At 43.9% G+C, this 26,959-nt stretch overlaps 1 protein-coding gene across 1 annotated transcript; it reads left to right on the forward strand.

Annotated features, from left to right (window-relative positions):
• The first annotated feature begins 476 nt into the window (after positions 1 to 476).
• Positions 477 to 17,338, forward strand: LOC147904128 (sugar transporter ERD6-like 4). The gene is made up of 18 exons (XM_087370828.1): positions 477 to 827; positions 1,362 to 1,424; positions 1,600 to 1,689; positions 1,790 to 1,849; positions 1,976 to 2,041; positions 2,301 to 2,366; positions 2,481 to 2,556; positions 13,785 to 13,849; positions 14,224 to 14,316; positions 14,543 to 14,623; positions 14,715 to 14,799; positions 15,285 to 15,331; positions 15,599 to 15,661; positions 15,776 to 15,835; positions 15,988 to 16,047; positions 16,142 to 16,201; positions 16,362 to 16,476; positions 16,595 to 17,338. Exons 1-18 carry the CDS (start codon positions 630 to 632, stop codon positions 16,705 to 16,707), a joined length of 1,461 nt encoding a protein of 486 aa, XP_087226954.1. The 5' UTR covers positions 477 to 629; the 3' UTR covers positions 16,708 to 17,338.
• Positions 17,339 to 26,959: the final 9,621 nt, after the last annotated feature.

Raw genomic sequence — 26,959 nt, forward strand, 5'->3', positions numbered from 1 at the left:
GCTATTTTTATCCCCATTTTTTTCTCCCCCTTTCTCACTCTCTTCTTCTTCTTCTTCTTCCAGGGCAACTATTTTTGTCCTCATCCAATTGGTGCTTGCTATTTTTGTCGCCATATTTTCCTCCCCCTTCCGTTCTCTCTTCTTCTTCTTCATCTTCTTCAAGTGATTTCTCTTAATTCCTATTGGTTGGGACATGCCATCTCCACCTTTTTCTCCTACTCCTTACTATTTCACTCCCTACTTTCTATTGGTCCACTCCCTCATGTCAAAGGGTGTTCCATTTTTTAATGCGCAGCATCTCATAAAGGTTGTTCCAGTTTTTAATCCGCAGCATCTCATCCATTTGAAGACCGCACTCTCTCTCTATCGTTTCCCCCCCCACACGTGCCTGATGCAGCCAATTGCTCCTCCTCATTTGCTGTTGCTTCTAGAGCCAACAAGCCGAAAGTGCAAAATGTTTTATGAACTTGAAATGTTTTTAGAACTTAAAGTTGTGTTGGATCGCTGGAGCTTTCATGGCTGCTTGAGCTTCAAAGCTCTCCCCCCTTCTCGGCTATGGTTTCTAGGGTTTCCCTTCCTCCTTCCTGATCGCCATCTCCTCCTCCCCCCTGCATGAATCCCACCTCGCCATGGCCAAGCTCACCTCTGACCCCGAGACCAGTGACGTCAACGGGGCCTTCGCCACCCCCCTCCTCAAGTCCCTCGTCAAATCTGCTAGCGGAAAGCGCAGGAGGAGATCCCGACGTGAGACGTTCAAAGGTAGCGTCGCGATTGCTGTCCTTTGCACCGCCGTCGTAGGCCTTGGTCCTACGCAGTACGGATTCGCTGTGAGTTGCTCTCTCCCGCCTTGCGATTAATTTACATTTCAAGCATCCATTCCTATTTGGCCTTTTGTCAGCGCCGTATCGCTAGACGCAGAGAATTGGAGAGTAGCTACGAATCAGTAGCTCGTTTCTGCTGCTGTCTTCCGATCTTAATGTGTAGTCCGAAATCTGTGGTAAGTATCCGAGCGTTTGTTAAAATTTGTAATCCGATACCAAACGATCGAAGGACGCGCACAGTTTAGCCAGCATGGCGGGCATCCGAAATGACTGTTCAATTTGCGATCGAGCGGTCGAAAATTCTCCAAATTGTTTTGAAACGGATGCTTACGAATACGTGATAAACCTTCATGCTGGTTACTATAATACATGTGAATGAATTATCGTTGGAATGGTCCAAACTGCGTGTCGGCACTTTATCTGACGTAAATACCACAGCTGCCTTTTTAATCTTTGCATTATTAGCTAGCTCATTTGTCTGGCCGTCTTTGTCGTTGGTGATTGTGGGATCTATATCATCTGAGTGCCTTTGTTTTGTAGATTGGTTATACTTCGCCCGTAGAGACAGCTATGATAGCATCCTTGGACATTACAACCACACAGGTATATTTGTAAGACCCTTGACGTGTCCGTGGCGTTCATGTCATGATACTGTTAATCCAGGCTGCAGTTATTTACGATGGCTCTTGGGCCCAAATCATAATGTGTACGAGATCTTTGTTTCCCTAGATTGCCTGTTCAAGTTACTTACTTGGAACAGGATCTGCATTGGCTTTAGTTCTCCCTCTTTGGTTCTCTCTCCAATGTTGGTGCCATGCTGGGAGCAGTACTCAGTGGTCAACTTGCAGAGTACCTCGGAAGGAAAGGGGTAAGCGTTATGCTAAGACTGCAGAGCCATGTCTTTAGGTATAAGAGACAAGAGGTCGAAAAGCCTTTTTGCAGCTAAGACAATATAGCACTTGCTGCAGGCTCTCGTGTTTGCAGCAATTCCAAATGTTGCCGGTTGGGTGGTCATTGCACTAGCTGAGGTATGCCATCTGCAGATGCAGTTTGCTTGTTTACTTCAGAATTGCTTGGTCTGAACCTGACAATCAAGGAAATAACTGCTGGATGGAGCATAGATATGTGTTTTTGACAGCTCATTTTCACAACAGGGTGCCACAAGCCTATACATTGGAAGGTTGCTGGTGGGTTTGGGAGTGGGTGTAATCTCTTTTACGGTTTGTGCCACCCAATTTGAGTGAACTCTGCTTAAGAAAATTTGAGGGTGGAGATATGCATGCGATTTCATTCTGATGCAGCTTGTGAAAGCTTAATCCATGAATTGGAAATGTTTAGCTGCTAGTGCAATTTCTGCTACTTGGATGTCAGGTGACAATAATTGCTTATGGTATTGATGATGGCATTCTATATATCCTGCTTTGTTTGGTGTGATTTTTTAAATCAATTTTTCTAAATTTGGACATGTATCTTTCTTAGGTTCCTATGTATATTGCTGAAATTGCTCCAAAGCACATGAGAGGATTGCTTGGAACTGCGAACCAGGTTTGTTGGCTAATTTTTGGATTTTTCTCTCTGGAGCAGCGCATGGGGTGATGAAATCACACATGCATGTACCGCCAATAATTGATGGTCTAAGTCATCTGTGGTTTATTACAGTTTTGCATCTCGCTGGGCATCGTACTTTCGTATGGATTGGGCATTGCTATCTCATGGCGTGCTCTCGCCATAGCTGGTGAGCTATTTAATCTCTTGGGATGAAGATGGCATTTTAGACTAGAGTGCCTTTCAAAATGATGCAAGGGATTTGAACAATGTCAAGGTGAAGGAATTTTCATTGACGAAGCAGGAAAGATGGTCCAGTTTTGTGAAGGCAAGGAAAACATTTTAAAATGGGAAATGAGGTTTGGGGCTGGGAGTGGGGGGGAAAACCTTCCATTATTTGTAAGGCATTTTTGATGCTGGCTTGATGAGAAATGGATTTATCGACAGAGTGCACAGTGAAGGTGTATTCCCAATGGGGTGTTATACAAAAATGCTTTTATGGCAGAGATTATATAGTACCAGGGCTAAAGCTTATGTTAGAAGGACTAGACCCACATGACCATGCCGTTGTAATATCCCCTTGATGGAGCCAAAAACAAGTCTCGCAAGAACTAGTGGCACCTAAGTACCATGGTTGCACATGTTCATTAAGAATCAGGGTACAAATACATAAATATCATCTTTGATTCGTAAATAGACCAAATGGTACTTATGGTTCTACTTTTTTCAAAGCTCTTAACTTTGGCTCCCAAATTCCAAATGGGTTGCACTCTTAATTTTGTTTAGAAAAATCAGTCACACACCCACACCTTACCAACAAAACAAACCCTAACCCTAACCACAAACCTAACCTCTCTTCTGCCTCCTTCCTCTTCTCTCCACTAGGCCTGCACTAGCCTTTCCGCTAGGCTTGCGCTAGCCCCCCCCTCTCCTCCGCTAGGCCTGCGCTAGCCCGTGCTAGCTCTCCGCTCCCCTCTCGCATTTCATTAGCAGCAGTCTGGTGTAGTCCATGCCAGCACACAGCCAGCTAGCAGCAGGAGTTGCACCTCCAGTCGCCCTGTCAACGCTAGCCCTTCAGCAGCGCCCTCCTCGCAAGCACCAACGCGTCAGCCAGAGCAGGAGCTTTGAGCAAGGGTTTGGGCTGAGCCCCCGACCCAACCCTGGGGTTAGTCACAGCAAGGGGGTGCCCAATACCAATATACATGCATGCCACCATGAATCGGGAAGCTATGACGCAAGGGCTTTCCCCGAGGTCAAGACTTTACCTCGACCTCGACCAAAGCCTCATACTCCTCAGTCGCAGCCCTCCCGTCGCCCCCCCCTTGAAAACCCATGAGACAGCAAGGGGACACCTTGAGGACGACTCACCTCAGCAAATACCTATCTTTTGAAGACCCTGGGCCACCCAAGCTCTAATTGCAAGTGCATAGACACAATGTGAGAAGACTGCATCATGGAAGGCATGGAATACATGGGAAAATAGAAGGAAAAACAGAGAGAAAACATTACTAACGGCAAACAAGCAGAGACTTGCAGAATCACAATGCCTACTCGAGGGGGTGTGGAAGACACTTGGGGTAAACAAGCCTGCCATAAATGCCTACATAGGAGGGCCACCCAAAGGTATCTTGGAAGTCATTTCTCACTTTCATAAAATCCGTCTTGTGCTAGTTGAGAAGGTTGATGGTTTGGAAGCCACCAATGTGGCTTTGCTCAATGAAAAAGCACATGTTGATAAAGCATTGGCTGAGGTCAAGAAGCAGGGTGCATGGATGCAAGAGGGATGGCGGAAAGAGAAGAACAAGGTGGAGTGTGGGAAAGAAAGAGTAGCATGGGAATTAGAGAGGACCAGCCTTAAAAACCAAATGAAAGATATGGGAACTGAATTGCAGCAGTTGAGAGATGCACAAGGAGTTCCGGAAGGGACATGTAAGGCAATGGAAGAGCTCAAATCTGAGAGTGAAAAACTCAGGAAAGACTTACTAAAGGGGAAGCTGCAATTCTTGATGGAAAGATGTGGTTAAAAAGGTTCAGCAGCCCCCAAGAAGGAGTTCGTCGCAGATGCTTTGGAGGAGGACAAAAGAAGGAACAGCAAGGCCTTAAATGTGTTGGTTCAAGGCCTCGAAGTGGGAGACACTCCAATGGTAGATGCAAAGACTTTGCTCACCAAAGTGGGGGTTAACCTCACGTGCGAGTCAGCTCGGAGAGTCGGCAAGGTTGAGACTTTATGGTGAAACTCTGGACAGGTCCACTCTCATGAGCATGATGACAACTCTGAAAGGCAGTAAGACCTACAGCAGGAGCACCGGAGGGAGGGTATGGTGCATGTGATGGCAGCAAGAGGAAGGGAAATGGGCTGCCTACAGGGATGGCAGCGTGATCATTCGAGAGAGAGACACATGAGAGCCCAGAGGGAGGACTATCTACAGTGACAGGTATACATGGGAATCAGCTCACAGGATGGAGATGACGAGAGACAATGGGGTACGAGGCTGTCCTTTTCAGATCCCACTTGTGAGTACTCATATCGGTGATACAGAGAGAGGAACATGCACGCCATATGTGGATACCAGTCTAGCTGCCAGAGGCATGATCGATCTTTATAGCAGTGTGCTACTTCCCACTAGATACATCATCATACACACATGTGGTCACCACAGAAGGACATAGTTCATACGAGACGATACATGATGACATCACAGAGTTCTCTCAACAGGGAGACACCCTCCTTCTTGATGACTTCAATGCACACACAGGAGACAGACAAGTGGGCGTGCTTGACTTTGGATCCAATCCCCTCATCGTACCAATACACAAAGCAGGGGATCCTATGGACACTAGGAACTACCGCACTCTTATGATTGGCCACACTCCGGCCAAGATCTATGGATCGGTACTAGAGAGAGAAAGAAAGAAAAAAAGAATTTTATTGAGTCTTCGGAAGACCGATGGGTCTATGAGATTGAAAGAAAACTTGATACAAATCACAGTAAGGGTGGAGCTACTGAAACGAGCATCATCACCCGTGCTGAATCTTAAGTCTGATCATACATAATCAAATACATCTGGGTATGACAATGAAAAGAAAAAAGACTGGAGCGGAGCAGAATCCTCCGTATGTCATGTCGCCCTAGCTGGTGCATAGCCGATGAAGGACGCTGGTGTCCGTCAAGAGGTCTCGTGCGTCTCGATCTCTTGAAGGAGGCTCGACGTAAGACTAGAGCTACCGTGACTCCTGTGAGGTGTATCCCGGATCTAAACACTGACGGGAGGTCCCTCAGAGTGATTTGTGTCCCCTCGATGTCTCGTGTGTCGTGTTGCGGTCGTCGGGTTTGGGTCTCTGTCACGTCTGCGGCTAGACACTAGACGATCAATGTCACTCAATGGGAAGAACTCTGTGATCTTGCTGTGAGAGGTGTCTGATGGTGTGGCCAAGCCGCGTCGCCTGAGTAAGTACTCTTTGTGTTGGACCCCCTCGTAAATGAAAGCCGCGAGACATCTCTGATCTGGGTAGGCGAGGAATTTTGAAAGGACCTCGGAGCTGTCTCTGAAGAGACAGTGGTAGCGACGTCGGATCTCGTAGTACACTAGGCACCTAAAAATAAAATGCTCCTCCGACTCAACCTCTTGACAGTCGCACAATATGCATATGCGATGCTCCCTAGGGATCCCCTCTGCTTTGCTGCTCTCTATGCGGAGGCGATGTGATGATACCCGAAACTGTCCGATGGAGATCCGTAGTGAGTGACGCATATGAAGCTCAGCGTATTCCGGTGGTGTGATGAATCCCTCCTCCGAAACACGAAGACAGTAATCTCTGTAAAAACTTAGCTTCACTGGGAGCTCCCTCGGCTCCAACCAGGTCCTGAAGGTGTGTAGCTGCAGGAGATCCTCTCGAATGAGCTGGTTGGTGTGTGGTCTGATCGGGATGGTGGGTGGGAGTACCGGAGGGGCATCTAAATTGTCTTGAAAAGGAGGTATTCTATCGATGTGAAACCCTAGTCTCACAAACCATTTGTGAGTCTGTGGATACCAGCATCGCTCGTCTCCCTCTGTTGCCAACCTTATGGAGGAATCGAGAGCCAACCATGGCAACCTTTGTCTCCCTGATGTGCAGTCCCCATATGATCTAACCCGGTATAGATACGTGATGATCTGAAAGGTTGCATCTAGCTGGAGTGGAGAAGCACCAAACTTGGCCTTTCCCCTGGATTATCCGTGAGAGCATGAGGATCTGCAGGCGCTCCACCTGTGTCCACTCTATCTCTGACATGTCAGGTCCCCAACAAGGGTTGCCATACATACCGGCTGGTCAGACCAAGGAGTCGAAGAGAAGAGCCTTGGTCCGAGGGTCCTGAAAGTGGGAGTGGAAGCACTGTCTCTCTAGCCGAGCCAGTGAGACATATCTCCTACTTAGTCTGGCTTGCATCGCTGGTCTCATTGTGAAGATCAGGTTGGAGAAGATGACGCCCAAGTAAGTGCATGAGGATACGATCTCAATTGGTGACCATTGAAAGTAAAAGTAAACTGCTTCCGTTGCATGTTTGCTCTAGAGGTGTTAAAGATCATGACCTTGGTCTTGCCAAGGTTGACCTCCAAATCATGGGATAAACAAAAAGCCTGTAGTGCATCTAGGTGTTGCTGGAGCCCCTCGGGTGTGGACGATAAGAGTGCCAGATCATCTGCATAAAGAAGAATCTTGATGATGATCTCGGCAAGTGAGCAACTGGTCCCTTCGGAAGCCCCCATGAAAGTCTCAAGCTCATCGATGTAGAGGCCAAACAGGTTGGTGATCCTGTTTGATCCCTATGGTACTCAAGATCTCAATTGTCCAACCTGTGCCTGTCCGAACTCGGCCTGAGACTCTCTCATAAAGTGGCATGACTGCCCAAATGATCTCCTGATCAAATCCCAGTGTCTGTAGGCGTGTGATGAGACGAGCTCGAGGTAGTGTGTCTGGAAATCCACAAAGTAGGAAAATACCCTCTCCTTCTGTGATCTGGCCTCCTCAATGACACTCCTGAGTGTGAGTATGTGATCCAAAGTCCCATGGTCTCGCCTTAAACCGGCCTAACCCTCTGCTCTGAGCCCTCTCATCTCTGCGAACAGGTTGACCGACGCATCCAATACTGCTGCATATATCTTGGGCATCACATGTCCAATCATGATAGTCCTATAGTTACTCGGGTCCATGGGATTTCCTGCCTTGTGGATGTGGGTGATGGTGTTGAGTGTCCAAGTGCGGGGGAAGCCAAGGCAAATAGCGTGTCGATCCGATATGCGATAAACTTAGTGCATAGCCCCTCGTGATCCTTAGCTCGGCCATTGTGTAGTTTCAATGTCGTGTCCTTGCCCTCCCCTTTGGTGAACAACGTGCAAGTGGTGGGGCGAGGTGTGTGTATGAGATCTGGAGGGACATCATAAAGATGGCGTGCATACGTGTGCCAAACTCTCGTGTCGATGAGGGGTGATGGAGACCTACGCTCAAGGAATCTTCGCAAAAAATCCTTAGAGTTGTTGTACAAGATGTTTAGCAACTCCTCATTTCGATGAAGAAATGCTTGCTTCTTCCGACGTACGAGACGTCGGTACTTGCATATCGTGTTTAGTGTGTTCGGGAGGTGACATCTGGTTTCAAGTTGGAGTTGTCGGCGATAAGCCTTGCACTCCGCATCGTACCAGTTGTTGCAGGGTACATAATTTTAGAGGTGGTGGTCTAGTGGACCGTGTGGTGTGGGGAAAGATTTGGAGGACAGCCTCGTGGAGTGTGCGACTAATCAGGGCAACACGGTCCTCTATGAGTGGTATGTGATCGATGTAGGTTAGGAGTCTGTTTAGGCGTCCAGAGTAGGCAAGGGAGAGGTTGTGATCAAAGTGTATGTCGTGGTAGGTGTCGTGCTTCCTATGTGGTGTGTGTGGTGTAGCTAAGCGTGGGGTGGTGATAGTGAAGAATAGGTATGTGTGATTAGCTCCTGGAAGGAGTGGTGCTACGATGAAGTCAGTGATACATGAGGTGAAGGTAGGGGATCCCATGATGTAATCTACTACACTAGTGCCCCCCCCGTGTGGGAAGCAAGTAAAACCACCTGAGGAGGGTCATATGTCAAGCCCGTTGTAGATGATGAGATCATGCATCCTGCCCAGATCAAGGAGCTCATGTCCATTTGGTGTAACAGGGCCGTGTTGGTTCTATGAGATTGTGGTCATACCTGCTCCGTCTAGGTCCATGTCTGGTAGCATGATAGAGTCATCTCGAAAGTCCAGGAGTGGTGCCTGGCGCGTGCTCGTCTTGGTGTTGAAGTCCCCAACAAGGAGAACTTCCCCGCGGGCTGAAAGGTCTGGGATATCCTGATGTAAGGGTGCATATGGCGATGTCTCACCCTCCTCTCATGCGACTCTGACGAAGTGGGATGTGTTTGGCAGGATGTACCATATTGCTATGAAAAGGTCACGAGTGGCTATGCGTCGGATCCAAATCCACATGAATCGGGAGTGTGCGTCCTTCCTCTCAATGGAGATGTCTCTAGTGAGGGAAGACCTGTACAATACTGCGACCCCGCCTGATCCTCGAACTCCTTCTGTATCCCTTGTCTCATCCTTGAAGGCTGACTTCCATGTGTAGCCATTGACTATTGGTAGTGGACGCTCTGGGCTCTGGTGTGTCTTTGTGTAAAAGACTATCTCTCGTCCTGTGTAAGATTCCGAGAAGTTCCCTGGGTCTGACCATAAGGTACCATTACAGTTCCAAATGGTGCAAGCTAGGGTCTTGGAAACTTGAGTCTCATAGGCCCCGTTCCCCTAGGGGGTACGGGTGGGAGCCCGGCGGGTGTCGGTCAACAACCTACCATCTCGGACCACGGCCCATTTCCCCTCCTTGCGGGCAACATCCCGCTGCTGGAGAAGAACTCGTCGCTCCTCAATCTGTAGTGGTGTCAAATCCTCATCCATGGACAAGGTGGGATGCTCTCGTAGAGCGGCTTGACGTCGGAGTGTCGCTAGTCGAGCATGTGAATCTCTGAAGCGAATGTCTAGGGGCTGCTCTCGGTTAGGGTCTCTCCCAACACGCCATGCTCCCTCTATGCCATGGTCGAGGACCCCCATGGTGGTGGTCACAAAGGTGATCGCCTCCTCCATGGGCATCGTAGTGGTGCTAGTGCTATCTCGCGTGATCCCTCGTATCCGGATGTTGAGGGCCTTCGAAGCCCTCTGCTACTACTCTTGTATGGCGGCTGAAACAGTTGCCTTTGTGGGCTCCCGTTTCGCCACGTTCACCCACCTAGTCGTCTCTGCTATAGTTGACTGTATTGTGGTTATCTATGCCTCCATCTCTGCGACTGGGGTCCCTCCAGGCGCTGCGCTCAGGGTCTTGAGCTCCTCTCGAAGCTATGTGATATCGTGTCTGAGCCCGTGGATAAGGGTGCCCTGCTTGTGTATAATGTGGGCTTGCTCCTGGGTGTATCGGGCCTGCTTCTGAGTGTCCTGTGTTAGCTCTGCCTGACAGGTCCGGATGCCTTTGCCATTCATTATTGGGGGGGGGGCAGTAGCGGGCAAAGGAGGGGTTGCAGGAGGGCGGAGCTGCAGGCGCAGGGGGCAAAAACAGGAGCAGCTTGGGAGGGGCAGCGAGAGGGCCGGATTGGCAGGGCAGAGTGGAGAGGCTACGGTAGAGGCTAGCGGGAGAGGCTACGAGAGAGGCTAGTGGTAGGGAGCGGAGAGGCCAGCGGGCAGGGTGGAGAGGCCAGCGAGAGGGCGAGTGAAGAGGCTACGGGAGAGGCTAGCGGGAGAGGCTATGGGAGAGGCTAGTGGGAGGGAGCGGAGAGGCTAGCGGGTAGGGCGGAGGGGCAGAGCAAGAGGGCGGAGAGGCTAGCGGTAGGGAGTGGAGAGGCTAGCGGCCTAGCGAGAGGCGGAGGAGCAGGGCGGAGAGGCTAGCAGGGCAGGGCGGAAAGGGAGTTGCCACGGGCAGAGGAGCTACAGCGGGTGACGGGCAGCAAAGGCGGATGAGCAGGGGCGGAGCAGCAGTAGAGGCGGAGGAGCAGCAGTAGAGGCGGAGGAGCAGGAGCGGGCAGAGGGCGGAGCCGGGGCAGAGCAGAGGGAGCAGCTGCAGCGGGCAGGGGTGGAGCAGAGGGAGGAGCAGCCAAACGGGGGGGCTGCTGCTAGAGTGAGAAAAAGGTGAGAGAGATGAGCAATGACACACAGGCACATGCATGATTTCGGAGATAGCACTCCACCGTGGACCATATCTTCACCTTGAGAGATATCATTGAGGAGGTGAGGTCGAGATGCCAGAAAGTCTATGCTTGTTTTGTAGACTTTTGGAAGGCCTTCGACATAGTTCCACGATGCTGCTTGATCAGGAGGCTATAGGAGATGGAGATTCCAAAGATTATGATTTTGACAGTGATGAACCTATACAAGTCTGTCAGAGGGAGAGTTTGCGCCTGAGGTTGTCTATCGGATTGGATTGAGAGCACGATCAGGGTGAAGCAAGGATGTCCCCTCTCTTGGGTGCCTACATTGATGAGATCACATCTTTCATAGGCTGCCTCGGAGGTGAGGGATCACTGTTAGCTAACCTGATGATACAGATACTACTCTATGCAGATGACATAGTCCTCATATCATCTTCAACAGAGGGGTTGAAGAGACACTTGGAGGCCCTAGAGGTGTTCTACCGAGAGAGAGACCTGCGAGAGAGAGACCTGATAGTCAACCTTGGGAAAACCAAGGTTATGATCTTCAATACCTCACATGTAGTGCTACACCGACATAGTTTCATCTACGGAGGTGAGCCAGTGGAGATCGTGCAGTCTCACACATACTGGGGGCAGTATTCACAGGGCCAATTTCATGATGACCCATGCAACTAGAGCACGACTCACATGAGGTCGACGGGCCTTGTCTTGCCTAGTGAGGTAGTGCTTCTAGGCACACTTCCAGGACCCGCAGACAAAGAGTTGGCTCCTCGACACCCTAGTGAGATTGACTACTATGTACATTGCACCTTTTCGGGTCTTAATTCGAACTTGAGTCTTCTATAGCCTCATCTCTCAACACCTTGAAAGAGTTCTTAGATTCAACTGCCTTCCCTTTTTCATTACTTGCCCCCTTCTTTGCCAAAGGAGGTGTTTGCTTTGGTTCCTCAGGAGCGAGTCGTGACTTTCTCTACCTTTTTTGGTGGTTCTAAAATTTCTTCTTCCGTTCTCCTATGACCCGCTCTTAAAGGGACAGTCTCTAATGAATTGCCCCCCTAAGCCACAGAGAAAACAAGAGTTTGGAATGTTTTTATAGAAAACTTTATGTACCGACACCCATCTCCATCAACCACTCTTATGGCTGACGGGGGATCGGTTGCTAGGTCCATAAGGGCACATGCTTGCGGATTCCCTCATGGGTTAATGAACTCCAAACCCAAAAATTGACCCAAGGGGAGCATAGAGCGTATCTATATGTAGAAATAGAGACAGTGGCAGGTCCGGGAATTCCAAGTGCGGTGGCATATCTAGGTTGAAAGATAGATCCTACACTTGGATGGATAACGGTTGGTTTCCGATTGTCTAGGCACCGTTCTAGACAATTGAACTAGCCATTTCTGGCTTTTCAAATAGGAAGACCATGAAGCCATTCTTAAGGAAGTGAATACTTGTGACGCTTTGACCTTTTTGGGTCCATGCATTGCGAACCCAGAAAGATTGCAGGTGGTCTAGGGCCGTGAATGGAACCTATGAAAAGCTTAACCATTTGGTAGTTTCATTTAAGACTCCATTGCGGACCTTGACACATGGGAGCTTACTTGGAAGAGGTTCTCAATGTGGTCGAACAACGTTTTGACGGTTTTGGCGTCTCCCAAGCCCTTTTTTGAAGATCTTCCTAGCATTGGTGCTGAGAACTTTCGACGGCATCTGTTTTGGAGGCGGCGGGGCTTTGAAAAAACTTATATGCCCTCCTTGAACGGCCCTGCTGTAAGAAGGCTTGCCCTACAACCAGCGCACGGCTTGGCTCCTTGGCTTGCCTTTTTCATTTTGTTGCATGTCGACAGAAACAGTTCTGCTTGTCCCTGTGACATTCTGGGGTGGCACCGGGCAAGAATGTTGGCTGCTTCCCGGACTTTGTTAGGCCCAAGTGGAAGGTCCCGCTTGTGCTCTGTTGCTAGCTTCAGGAGCGCCACCAATTTTTGCCAGGAAGCATCTAAGAGCCTTTGCCTCTTTGGATCCGGTCCCACCGGTGGTTTTCTTTAAGATGCAAGGTGAATCAAGGGAATGAGACGAAGTGTCCTGGTATGTCGTTATTTCATTGCATTTGTCGAGATGTTATTTCATTGCATTTGTCCATCTCGACGTCATTCTCCACTGGAGCCAAGGAGTTCCCATGCTTGAGTGGGACTTCAGATGCTGTCACTAGATTCACTGGTGACACGCCACTATCAGTCTTGTCTTGACCTCTGGAGTTGAGGAAATAGCAGAAGCTTTGGCGAAGGTGGTGGCGGCTGTCCTATCTCCACCATGGCTAGAGGAGACCATCTCCAAGTGTCACACCTCTCACAAGTAGTTTGGCTGGACACGACTCCAGAAATTTTTTTCACCTGTTTTGTTGACTGCTGCTTCTGAAAGGCAGACTGAGAGTGTTGCTGTACTTGCTGCTTTAAACACTAATGATTCTCCTTTACATCATCTAGATTTACGTGTCGTTGAGGTTGATTTTCTTCTGGCCTGTATAGCAGCCCTTGTAGAGCCCCTGACGTGCCTTTACTTGGCTGAAGTACAGGTAGATGTCCATGGGCCTGTAGCCTGCCCACGACAGAAGGGCACCTTGATGATGGGGAGGAGCTATGTCAGAAGAGAGGCAGGCATGGCAGCCTCAAGTTTACGCAGTGCAAGAGGACAAGGCTTGGTTGGAAACAGAGTAGCTTAGTTGAGAGCTCTTGGACATGCCTATGCGTTGGCTTTACCTTGTCAGCCCAGTTGATAATTGTGTGTGCCTTCTGCCAACGTTTCTCTCTCCCAATTCTCTTCAAATCCATTGCTTTCTTATCCATTCCCTTCAATCCCTAGGTGAGCAAATTTTATGACTTTGGGAGGTGCACTTTCCTTTTTGTTCTGATTCCCGTTTTGTGGTCAGTTATCGGACATTGCACATTCATTTGTTGCAAAATGTCCCAGGCTTCCTCGCTTGAGTCCCAATGCAAGACACACAACAGAGGCACAGACACAAGCAAGAGCAAGTTGGCAAAGATCAATTCTCGGGGAACGAGTATTTAGGCCTGTAGATCGAGAGTGACGAGATATTGAAATTATTTTAATGTGCCAAAAGTCAGAAAAAATGACACTATCTTTCCCCTTTGATCTTTTATGGAGTATGAGATTTGATTCAACTGGCCTGAGATGCACCTTTTTCCTCTTTTTTGGTGGGGTTGGAAAATTGCAGGTGTTGTGCCATGTTCTTTATTGTTGGTAGGACTTGTCTTTATACCGGAGTCTCCAAGGTGGTTGGTATGTGATCTATTATCCTTCTGCATTTCAATACATTTAGTTAAAGTAAATCATAGCAAGATAAACTGTATTTATGACATGTTGTATCTAATGGATGCTTACGTGTGGGTGGGAGAGTCGATATATTTGTGCGTGCATGAGAGTGTATGTTTATTTAAGCACTTGCTATGGGTGCTGATGCTGCGGGGATGCCATTGTCACTAGTTGGACATTTAGTGGCTTATCAGGAGGTCAAAACTTAACTGTTCTTTTGGCTTAGGATGAGTTTGGGCATACTTCTGGATGCACATAGGCATGGTATCTGACGTGGGACTAAGAGAAAAAGGCAAAATTTCGTTATATATTTCTTAGTCATTGGGAAGTTGCATTTACAGGCAAAGATAGGCCGTGATGAAGATTTTGAGGCTTCTTTGCAAGCTCTTCGTGGGAAAAATAGTGACATTACTCTAGAGGTGGAGGAGATACAGGTAAACTTGTTCTTCAACTTGAAAATTAAGAACTTCTTGAAACTTAAGTAATGACACTCTCAAGGTCACTTATAGGGTTGACACACTTCTATTAAATTGATTCTTGCTTCTGGGATTCATGTGCTAAAATTATTGATAGCACCAAGTTTTGTCTGAATTGGTTTCCAACTTCTTTCCAGTCTATATCGAGAAACATTTATTGCTGTCTTGTGCTGATGTCTGGCAGGATGCCGCAGCAGAGTCAAGGACAGAGGCACGTGTCAAGTTCACTGAGTTGTTTCATGCAAAATACTTAAAACCTCTGATTGTAAGTTTGTGTTTAATGTTCTTATTGTCTGCTAGATTGATTTGATGGAGGTTGGTTCCCACAATGACCATCTGTTTCTTCATATTTGCAGGTTGGTGTGGGTCTTCTGTGTTTACAGCAATTTGTGGGAATAAATGCAATTCTGTTCTATGCAAGTTCAATCTTCGACTCTGCTGGTAAATACATGAAGTTCTGCATTTTCTATTTGGGAGGCAACAGCATTTGGAGGGCAAATATGTCGTTTTACTCGATGCTTTTTCCTTTGGTCAAATGTGCCAATCCTCCAGGAGTTGCACCTGAACCTTTCCAGGCTGCACATAGGTTGTCATAAAAGGTTCATCCTTCTCTGGTTGGCAACTGCACGAGTAAGCTGGCTCTCTAGTCATGGTACACTGGCAAGGGTCTCATTGTGCTTACTTTAGTGTGTCCAGCCAGGGTCAGATTTTGAATTCTGCCCAATGGTATCAATGCTACAGGCATACAATTACAATGTAGACTGGGACATAATTCCTTCTTGGGATTACAAATTTTGATTTTAACATGATTGAAACTGCACTATGTTGTGTTTTTAGAGGATGAGTTTGGGAATGTTCCTGGATTCATCTAGGTATATATTTGATTTTAACATACCAAGCCTTCACACCGTACTTTCATGATGCAGGTGTTCCAGCTGGGAGCTGGGCATCTCTTGTACTTGGTATTCTTCAGGTCTATTTTTTGCATCTGTAAGCTTTGTATCTACATTTGCGGAATATTTAGTGGCTAGCTGAGGGATGTACCATTGTAAATACTTGTGCCAGCAAATAAAGTGCTGAGCTGTAACTTTTGGGGTTTACATATGTAGCAATATACAGTCGGCTTTGTGTATTTTCGCGAGTCTTAGGCAAGTTGTAAATACATATTCATGGTATAGACAAGGATCGTGTTTTTTAGAGCATTTTATTATCTTGAGTGCTAAGAAATAGTGAATTACAGCTAATAATGACGGGGGTGACAGCAGTCTTGACTGACAGACTTGGGCGACGCCTCCTGCTCATGGTGAGTTTGAATAACTGTGCATCATGTGCTAGTGCATGTAAGATGAATGTTGCATCAAGGAGCAAATACTAGTTTTTGCGGAAGAAAATAATGAGTGTTGTTTCTACTGTGTAGGTGTCTTCTGGTGGGATGACTGTCAGCTGCTTTCTTGTTGGACTTTCTTTCTACTTACAGGTTATCTATTAAAGTGTCATCTTCTTGAACGTTTTGCAAGTATTAGGTTTTTGCTTTGCTACTTCCAAGGAGAAGGCTTGCTGGACAACCATTGACAAACATCTTGCCTTCAACTTTGTGTTGCTTATTCTCTTTTTCTTCCATGTTGATAGGAACATGGAAGTTCTTCAATACAACAGTTTGTTGGATATATGGCTCTTGTTAGTCTTCTGGTATTATTTCTTGCCTGGATGGTCTCATGTAATTTATTAACTGCATGTCTTTTGGTGCTGATTGAGATTTGAAAGTGCAATAAACTGCATGCAGGTCTATGTTATTTCTTTCTCAATGGGCCTTGGAGCCATACCATGGATCATGATGTCGGAGGTAGAATGGAATTTTCTCAGCCCCAGATTGTTTTTCCTGGAGTTAGATGTGTACAATGTGAAAGAACACAGTTTACATCCATAGTAACTAAAAGCCTGAACTATAGTATTTTACCTTTAAAGTTTTTGATATCTGCTAACTTTGTCCTTTTTTTTGGCAGGTATTTCCTTCGAATGTAAAGGGACTTGCTGGAAGCTTGGCAACGCTTGTGAGTTGGTTTTCAAGCTGGGTTGTCACCGTGTCTTTCAATACAATGCTTGATTGGAGTTCACCAGGTATGTTACTTACTTGGTTCTAGTCCTTTGAGCCAACCATGCTGTTGCTTTGGGGAATATTTTGTGGACTAAGAAATTTTCGGTGTTTATGAGTCTTGATGGAGCTCCTGATGTGCAGGATCTTTTGGAATCTTTGGTTGCATTTGTGCATTGACACTGGTATTTGTGGCTCTTAGAGTTCCAGAAACAAAGGGCAAAACTCTGGAGGAAATACAAGCTTTTTTCAAATAGCATAAGATGAATTGGTCTGCAGAACTCAAACAAGCCAGCTTCAATTAAATTTCTTCTCTGGGGATAAAGTTGAGCTACATGCGGAATCCCTATCTGTTAGAGGGCTGCAGAATGAACACTTTCTATGATAAGCTCATTATTGGCTTTGTTACATCTTGCTAGCTTCTCAGCAGACAAGTTGAACTTGAGAGTGGGGGGTTAAAGTATGTATATGGAATTTTTCTGAGCAAGGAGGTACAGAGGTCATTTCAGTGCAAAAGCCTGCATTGTGAGCTGTTGTTGGCTAGAATGTAAATGCTCATTCATTCCTTCTCATGATCTCTAGTGAGGAGACGATGAAGGCAAGGGAAAAATGTTGTGACATATTGGTGCCACTTGCAAATTGGATTGAAATTGATACACGGGAAAGAACTTCTAGATATATAATCATTTCATAGCTGCTCGACAGAGTGCGAATGTTCCGCTTTTCATATACAAATGCTGTAGATTCTCAGTGAAACAAACCGGGTCCTTTTTGCATGGCCCTTATTGGTTTTGACTGTGAAGTCTTGGCAGCAGGTGGTTGGGACAGAATAATGCAATGCTCGCTTTTTAATGTCTTATCTTATGTACATGATTTACATATGAAGCCTCTGGTAAAACATTTGCTGTTAAAAAATACCTTTTTAAATTCTAAAATGGGAATTGCATAATAGAAGTAACTGCAGTCATTTCAATTGATACTGTTAATTGATTGAATTCTCCTTCTGTTGCCATTTTTAATGCTGTCAGCTCGTACATTGTGGTTGCTTTTGGTATGACTGGAAAATCGGATAACAAGACAATGAATTTGCAAGCAAGTATGCACAATTACCTTGTTTGTATGATTCTGGTATGAATGATACATTATTGCAGCTCTTGGATGCCTGCTTGTTGAGGTATCAATGGTGGCTGAGATTTTCAGGTGGCCCAATGCCACTCCCCAAGGTCCCATTGGACCTCTTGAAGCCTACCTTCCCGCAGATAGACCCCTCTTGAAGCCTAGTGCCTATATGGTCTATGATTAACTGGACGCACTAGCACAAATCTCATCTTGGAACTCATTTGCTCCATTAAGGTACTGTGTTGGTGCCCTCTTGTAAATGTGAGGTCTGAGCTTTCTAATTTGGAGCTACACGAGTCATCTTGCTCCATGCCCAAAAGAAATAAGTTGATCGATCATGCTGGCCCATCATCCCATTGAGCACAAATTAATATCTACAAGCCATCAACGTCTCATTGTCTTGGCTTAGGGACCACTGGATGCCAGCGTTGTTGCTCAAAACTCCTCTTTACAGTTTGGGATGGTTTATGAAATTCATTGGCAAAGACATTGTGGCGATTTAAAAGTGGACTTATCTTGTGAGGGGAGTAAGGTAAGGTCCATTTAAACAAAGCTTCTCGTATAGAGACGTAACAAGTCAAAGAGTGGAAAATGAGACTAGGTATAATTTCCCTCTCTAGATGTGGACCGTGTTTCCCCCCTAGAGATCCATTGAAAAATGAAATGAGATGCATCCAAATATATCTCATCCCTCCAATTGGAGGGATTTCCAAACATGGCTCTAGAAGCCCAGAGAATATAATCTTTTTTTCCAAATTACCAAACAATAAATTTAGCCCATGGCTTGACACTTTGATTGGCATTGTCTTACTCATCTTTTATTGATTAGCTCATCTATAGTTATGATGCTGATTACATCATTAATGGGCTTGGAAAATGTAATAGAGTTCATGAATTGATGTACACAGACCAAATTCTAATCTAGAACCAAACCATCAAATTATTGCCTCACCACTTGTAAACACTATTTTGATATTGAAAGCTAAATTTAGGACTGGTTAGGATATTGGGATTTGTTAAAATTTTATTCCACAATTGTGCAAGTAATACTACTTGGAAAGATCACTAGTACAGCTGCTTAGAAATCCAAAGACAACCACTGGACATTATCTACTATGTGAGGGTGCACTCTAAATCTTTTAAACTTTTGCTAAAACTAAGTGGTCATAAAAATCACAATCTAGCTATGGCATGGCGGTATGAAATTATTAGTGTAGTTAACATGCTTGCTTGAGTTCATACGTATGCAATGTCATTATGATGAATCTTATGTTATCAATTGTCTATCATAGTGGTAATCCGTTGTCTAGCTCTATGTAGTAGTTGTCAAACATGGTCAATAGTTTGGTCTTTTGCTTAAGCTAGCTAGGTGGTTACATGCAACTTTTCAAGATAGAGGTCACGAGATAGGTTTATTGAAAAACCTATTCAAGGTACTAGAAAGGGGGTTGGAAGAAGCAGGTGTTGACATAACAACTAGCAAAAAAGACCACTAAAATGCCTACAAGCTAGAAACAACTCTAGCAACATTTTCTCGTACGTTTATAAGAACAACCCATTGGCACACATATGAGCCATTGCTAGGAGAGTGATGACAACAAAGAGTGATCCAAATATGGAAGGATTTTAAAAAAATGTCATTTGAAACTTGAAAGGGTGTAAGGATTGATCATTAGAAGCTTTACTTCACATATGTTGCACGGCCCAAAGTCTATAGATGAGTGGTACACAAATCACATCATCATACACTTGCAATGCAAATCGTTTGTTCATCTTGTCTATTATTCATATGTGATGCTAGTTTGCTAGCTAATGCTCATGCTTTGAAATCTAAGATGGAGAATGTTGATGAATGATGTTGGCACTATAGATGAAGCTTTTTGGGAGATATTGCCATTGATGATTGTATTAGCTTGGACATGCAATGTTGATTGAGCTAGTTGGTTGACTCATGTTGCATTTCACAACACAATCGGACTCATTGTTTCATTTTGTTTGTTCATATCTGATCAACAATATTTAGGATACACAATGTTGTGAATGATGTTGGAGCCATGGAATTAGCTTGTCTGGATATTGCATGGTATATTGGCTTAAACATGCAATGTTATTTCAATTGCGTGTGTACGAACTTGTTGGATCATGTCCCATTATAATACATATTTCGTCTATTGCAATGTGTACTTGAACAATACAAAGATAGGCTTCTTATATAGAGAGAGCCTTTAGAATAGTCCACACCTGTGGGATCCTCTGATCCACATCTCTCCTTGTGAATATCCTTGATTCACATCTCCACATCATGTAGTCCACATCCTAGAGTGGCTACTTTAATTCTTTCCTAGTATACCATACCTTAGCCTCTAATATGCTCTCATGGCACCATATCTCAATACCTCCCCTTGGTGCCATGATCCATTGGCTACTGCAAAGGTGGTCAGATGTGACTTTACATTCCATCACCTCCCCTTAGTACATACCTTGTCACAAAAGGTGGTCAAGTTTGGTTTTTACATGTTAATACCTCCCCTGAGTGCTTACATGGCTACTCTCAAGTGGTCAGGTTTGATTTACAAACGTGTAGGTTGAAGGTGGAAAGGATGTTGCTTCTCAATACATGTTATCCTTGTCATTCTACTCATGGCTTGATGACTCCATGTAGTTGACATGTTGGTTCTTCAATATGCAATCTTCTTCTTTATGTCCTAGCTTCTTGCAATGGTGACACTTTGGTTTGTTCTTCAGTCACTTTGGTAGTGACCCATCCTCCCGCAATGGTAACATTTCATTGATGTTTTACTGAACAATGCTTGTTCTTCATTATTGCTGCTGCGTGTCGATGTAGATTGTCAATGCCTTCAACTCTCTTTCTTTTTCAAGAAGAGAGGATACACATTCCTCAAACTTTGGATTTTGGAGATTCTTCAAAGTGGTTGTTAGTGCACTGTACTCTGTAGGCATGCTTTTAAGGAGAATTGCAAGTGCATCTTTTTCCCCTACTTTTGTGTTCATGCCTTTTAGTTGGTCAAAATGCTTCTGATTTTGTTGACAAATTGTGCCATTGATTCATTGAAGCTCATGTGCAAACCATAGAATTCAATCTTAAGATGAATTTCTTGGTTTTTGGCTTTTGTAGCAAACACTGTGTTCAACTCATCCCATGCATCCTTGGCATGATCCTTGGAGTCCATATGATGAATTATGTTTGGATCCAAGTGCAAACCAATGAGTGATAGTGCTGCTTCATCTTTTTCCTTCCAAGCATCATTTTGTGCAGGTATGTCTTCTTTTATAGTATTTCAAAGCTTTTGATGCATCAAGAGATACCTCATTTGTGTAGACCAGGTGTGAAATCCTTCCCCCGTGAAATTCTCAACAGTTGGGGTGTGTATTGCCATTGCAAGGGTCTCACCAGTTGTTGAAGAAACTTTCAAATCTGGAAGTGTCTAATTGCATACAACAAAATCAACTTGATTGGCACATAGAGCTCGAAAAGGCGATCACCCTTCCTTTTTGGAGTGTGTGCAAATTCTTCCTGGATTGGAAGTTACAGCTTGTCAAAGTTTTATGAAGAAGAGGGGTCCAATTGATGATGTGGTTCAGGGGTTCATATGCTCCATGCAGGACTGTGCTTACCAAGAGACTGTGCTTGGGTGGCACTTCTGATGATTATGCATGCTAATGTGGCATAAGTAATCCTAACTCTAACCATGGGGGGTTAAGTTAACCAAACTAGGATTGATTCTTAAGTTAACCAAACTAGGACCAAAGACCATTAAACCAAACCTAGAGTTAACCACGTCATGGCTTTTCCTAAGGCCTGAGACCTTGGAGAAGTAGAGAAATGGAGATGGCGTGCTAGTGTTGCGGCTACAGTTTCAGAAGTTTGTGATCTTGTGGTCGTTTCGTGGCTGTCTCTCAAAATAAAATAGACTCTCCCTAGTCCTTCAAATATCATAGACTTCTATTTCTCATAGATCTCTCTTTCAATGATGAACACGAGGAACACTCACTCTCTCTCACAAACGGAAATTATTCCAATCAAGAATGAATGAAAATTTCTCTTCCATTCAATGAAATGAAGGAACTTTCAATTGCTCTAGATCTCTCACACTCTCACGCAAGGATCACCATGTCTCAGTAGAAGATAGGGAAGCTTTGATACCATAACAAAGTGAGGGATCAAGGAGGATCAAAGCACCACAAGAGAGACATAGCATAGCAAACACTCAATCTATTGCAATGTGTACTTGAACAATATAAAGATATGCTTCTTATATAGAGAGAGCCTTTAGTATAGTCAACACATGTGGGATCCTCTGATCCACATCTCTCCTTGTGGATATCCTTGATCCACATCTCCACATCATGTAGTCCACATCCTAGGGTGGCTACTTTAATTCTTTCCTATACCACACCTTAGCCTCTAATATGTGCTCATGGCACCATATCTCAACAGGAGAGAGAGAGAGAGAGAGAGAGAGAGAGAGAGAGAGAGAGAGAGAGAGAGAATTCTTCTATACTAGGTGTGATTCAGGTCTTTAACTCTCAAATTTTTGGGGTGTGAGAGAGAGAGAGAGAGAGAGAGAGAGAGAGAGAGAGAGAGAGAGAGAGAGAGAGAGAGAGATTTTGGTTCTTCAGTTTGCTAATTTCAAACTCCGTCTTTAAAAAGAGATTTAAGAGTTAGGATAATCCTTATGTATGAGGTGTGATTTAGGTCTTTGACTCTCAAATTTTTGGTATTGCCCTAGCTTGGTCTTGCTAGTTTTCCAAGTCAATGTGGGTATACATATGCTACTTTCTTCTTTTCATAGTCCCTCAATTGTCTTGAAATGTGTTAATTTCTTCTTTCATTGGTCCCTTGAGTGTCTTGAAGTATGCGTCAGTGAAGGAAATCTACTTTGTGAGATTCTTGAGTGTGAGACTGTTGAAATTTATGGTCTCATGTGGTGATCAAGGTTTAGGCCATCCATTTGGGATTTAGGGACGTGAGATCCTATGCTGATCTATTATAACCATGAGAGTTGTGTGTACAAGACATAGAAACGTTGAGGTCAGGAAATGTGTGGTTTGAGGAGAAGCTAGCATCATTTGACAATTTGTAGGCTTGAGTCCCATCTCCCTGAGGTAGGTGTTAGAGTGGTCTTGTGAGTGCCTCATGTGTATTAGTGTGATTAGGTGTGAGGGATAGTGTGACTAGGAGTGGATGCGATTATGTAATGTAGGAGGTGATGTGTTTGAGAGTGACCTAAGACATGATGTCAAAGGTGATTAGCCTTTAATTCTATATTAAGATGTACTTGGGTCTTCTGGATACAACTGGAATTGGATTGATGTTGTTTTTTTGTGAACTTCCCGAAGTATCTCTCATGCCTTACAACTGATTGCCCATGCTTCATCTCTCCCTCATTGAGCTATAGCACAAGTCCACAATCCTCCTTGAACCTCCCCTATCCTTGATTTCTAACATGGTATCATGAGTTAGCATATCAAGCTCTCATTTCACCTATCATATCATAAAGCTCAAGCGTGATAGAGGAAGAAGCTCACGATGCACAGCTTTGGTATTGCATTCACTCAAATATAAGGCAGAGTTTCACTACATGGGGCAGTAAAGCACACCTTAGGTCATGCAAAAGCCTTGGAGCTCTAGGAGACAATCTTTGTATTATGCCAAAATGGAAAAATATTTCAAATGGAGCTAGACAAGATAATCCTTTACATTAATGCCAAAAGAAGCAAATCTTTTTTAAAGGAGAACATAGCATGCTACCCTTTAGGATGAGGTGGCATCCTTCATGGCTCTTAGGAATTCTAGTTGAGCCCAAAAGTAAAAGTTTGACATTTCCCCACTAATGTAAGGCCACAAATTCTAGTTTTGACAAATTTTAAAATCAAACTGCATTTTTGTCTAGGTTTTGCCATAGTTTTTGTACCATTTCCTACATCACAATCTCTCTTATTTCACATGCACCTTCTGGTATATTAGGGGTGGTTATACCCCATGATTCCATCAACTTCATCCCCTCTCTGTGCCAACAACCCATGAGTTGTATAGCTTCCATCACTTGGTTTTATATCCTGCTGTCATTCATCCTCTCAACTTTATTTAGGTATGCCATGAATTGACACAATGCTTCCCCTTTTAGAGGTATCATACATGTCTCAGCCACTAACAGCATGGGGTAGGATGTCTGTGCCTTAACCCCTAACGCCCCTATTAGGAAGCGTTTATGTAAAGTTTCTATTCTTTTCCAATGAATCCTAGATAGACCAGGTGCCCATGTGGGGCATCCGTAAATGATTATTCTCTGCACAAGCATGGTATATAGAAACTTTCTCATTTCGCAATTCCATAGATGTGCCTTCCTACATTTATTTTGGAAGCTATATAGAGCGTTTAAACCTCCCAAAATCCTCCTTTCCATGCACGTATTCCATCTGTAGTAGTTATTGATGAAATCCAACCCTAAATATTTATATGAGAGAGAGAGAGAGAGAGAGAGAGAGAGAGAGAGAGAGAGAGAGAGAGAGAGAGAGAGAGAGAGAGAGAGAGAGAGAGAGAGAGAGAGAGAGAGAGAGAGAGAGAGAGAGGAGTGCACACCACAAGTTGATGACTAACTGTACACTACATTAGAAAGGAAGAATTGGGAATATATACATCTTTGTGGGTAAGGTTTTCTCCCTCCTATTCACATGTCATGATAAGATTGCACCTTATCTAGTCCTATCCTCTAACAAAAATCACATAATGTGTGCATCCATGATGGATGAGAAACATACATGTCTTATTGGTTAGAAGCATGCAATATAACAATTCACCTTATGAATCAAAGTTCCACAATTATTTTGTCAAGCATGACTTTTAAAGAGGATTTTATTGGTAGAAAACTTGGTATTAGCCATCTAAGAATCTCTGTTCACTTACATACATGTGCCAGATGAATTGATCAAAAATTCAAGAAATGCCTTCTCACTAGATATAGTGATGAATACAAAAGTTATAGATTAGAAAATTGATAATATATATAGATTTTTGGATGAATAAGTCAATTATGATGACCAATGCCACAATAATATGTCCATAGTGGTATAACTACTTATACGACCACCTAAACCATATTCAAACAAGTTCCATCCACAACAAATAGTTAGTAGTCAAGTGTAATAAATCAATCTCCAAATCAAATGCCCTCAATTTGAAATCAAAGGCTCACAAATTCAAAGAGAGGAAAACATGAGTAAAATCTAATGGCAAGGGCCAATGCACAAAAGTATGGGACCAATTATGATGAGACCTTTTTTCTAGTAACAAACATGACGATAGACTAGATAGACGAGACATTAATTATCATAGCTGCACACTTATTCCAAGAATGCCATTTTACATGGGTATATTTATGAGAATGAATTAATGATGTTCATGGCAATCTAAAAATAGAAAGTATTGAAATCACTTTATGGCTATGAGCAAGACCCCAGATAATGAAATCACCCAATTGATTCATTTTTGTACTACCAACTTTGCTTTGAACCTTCTTAGTAGTAGATGAAGAGTGCTAAGATTTATCAAAGGAACCATTGAGTATGGATTAAAGTAAGATAGAAAAATTGAGTTGAATTCATAGTTTTTCATCTATGTAGATGCATTGATAGCCTTGATGATAGAATGTCTTCTAGTGGATTTGGATTTTCCCTTGGTTTAAACCATTATGATGTTATACTAAGAAGAAACCTATACTGGCTTTGCTCTTGATTAAAGGAGAGTATTTGTACTATTACAAATTCAATTTGTGAGGTTGTATGATACCAAAGATTCTCACTAAAATTGGACTCATGGGATCGAACTCCCATTGTTTTCACGATTTGACACACTTGGCCAACAATACAACTTTTGTGCTTGCACTAAGACTTAGAGGTGTATCATGACTTTATCCAAGAAAAACTAATTTCTAACAAACTTAATTTGTCTACTATTCCACATAAGCAAGTGGTATGGGGGATTACCAAAATTTGAGTGACTGTGTTCGAGTGAGGGATCTTGTTGATTTTCATGTTCCAATGCCTGATTTATGTTGCAAAAGTATCATGCATTCTTGTCTTTTATGTTTGATGTTTAGCATTGCTCTTACTCAATTTACCTATATGTTGAATAGAGTGGATAATGTGATAGTGTTTGTGTATATTAGACCTTTGCCACTAGAATTTTTTTGCACACACATAGAGAAGATGCATTTCATCTGAACTTAATATTTTCTCTTGGATCACTTGAGGAGGAAGTTTTGTGAGCCTAGGGAATCCTCTCTTGAATGGATTTGACCAGCTTAGATCTCCACTCCACTATTCTATTACTGCACTTACTAGGCCAAACATGACTCATTGCTAGGGCACATTCAAACTTTCATTGTCCTCAACCACAAAGGCAGCTTTGTGCAATTGATCCCTTTCGAGCTTTTCAATAAACGTTCTAACAAAAAATCCCACAAAAATTTCCTATCTCTAGGTGAATGACTAGCACAAAAAGGATAGATTGATCCACAATCCATGTATGGGCTATAGAGTCATTGAAAAACTGTGTAAAACCTAGTACTATTGTTCACCCTAACATTGAGAATTCAAGAATATTATGCTAGAACAATTATACCAAATATAGAATAAGTCCTTATCTCACCCTATGTATGGAATATCTACAAAAGGCATGTTGTGCAACACTCCAATAAAGACAGATATTCTCTATAAAGGGGAGCAAGTGCAATACTCTTAATTTTCTTAAGAGTGATAAAAAAGTTCAGGATTCTTATGCTATTCATTATAGTTGAATGCCAAAAAAAGATGTACTTTACTTTACCCATCCGATCCAATATTCTTCTTTGCCCTACATCAATCTCCTTCTTCTGCCAGCTACTCTAGCATATGTAATAGGTCACATGATAGATTCAGGAATATTATTCCTACACACGAGATTTTGGAATATTATGAGTGCCCAAGGGACTCTTGTGTTTACCTAAGACTCTCAACATACATAAACACAAATACTCTTAGAGAGTATACGTAAGATTATTACAAAGAGAATTTTATATATTTCCTTAGATATACAAGAGTCCCACAAGTAAGAAGCATATATATGTATAGTTATTGCTAAATTCATGTTCAAACATTGTTGTCATCAAATGTATTTCTCTCAATATTCCATTAGGATTGTCATTATCCTCATTGTCCTCCATTTGTTTTCCCATTTTTTGCCATAAATTTTCCCATCGTCTCCCCACTAAAAGTGTACATTCTTTCATTGCCTTTGTTAGATGTCCCATCATCCTCCATCTCAAGAGATGTACCTCCTGCCCTTGGCTCCATTAGATTTCCCATCGTCCTCCATCTCAAGGTATGCCT

The sequence above is a fragment of the Dipteris shenzhenensis genome, chromosome 3 (genome assembly GCF_047967505.1).
Source record: "Dipteris shenzhenensis isolate YYH24624 ecotype China chromosome 3, Dip_SZ_1.0, whole genome shotgun sequence".
NCBI classification, from domain to species: domain Eukaryota; kingdom Viridiplantae; phylum Streptophyta; class Polypodiopsida; order Gleicheniales; family Dipteridaceae; genus Dipteris; species Dipteris shenzhenensis.

Excerpts from the sequence above, each read along its gene's own strand:
- LOC147904128 (XM_087370828.1), top strand. The coding sequence starts at position 630 with ATGGCCAAGCTCACCTCTGACCCCGAGACCAGTGACGTCAACGGGGCC. Across the intron at positions 14,800-15,284 it reads TTCAATCTTCGACTCTGCTG|GTGTTCCAGCTGGGAGCTGG; the intron begins GTAAATACATGA and ends TTCATGATGCAG. Across the intron at positions 15,332-15,598 it reads TTGTACTTGGTATTCTTCAG|CTAATAATGACGGGGGTGAC; the intron begins GTCTATTTTTTG and ends AGTGAATTACAG.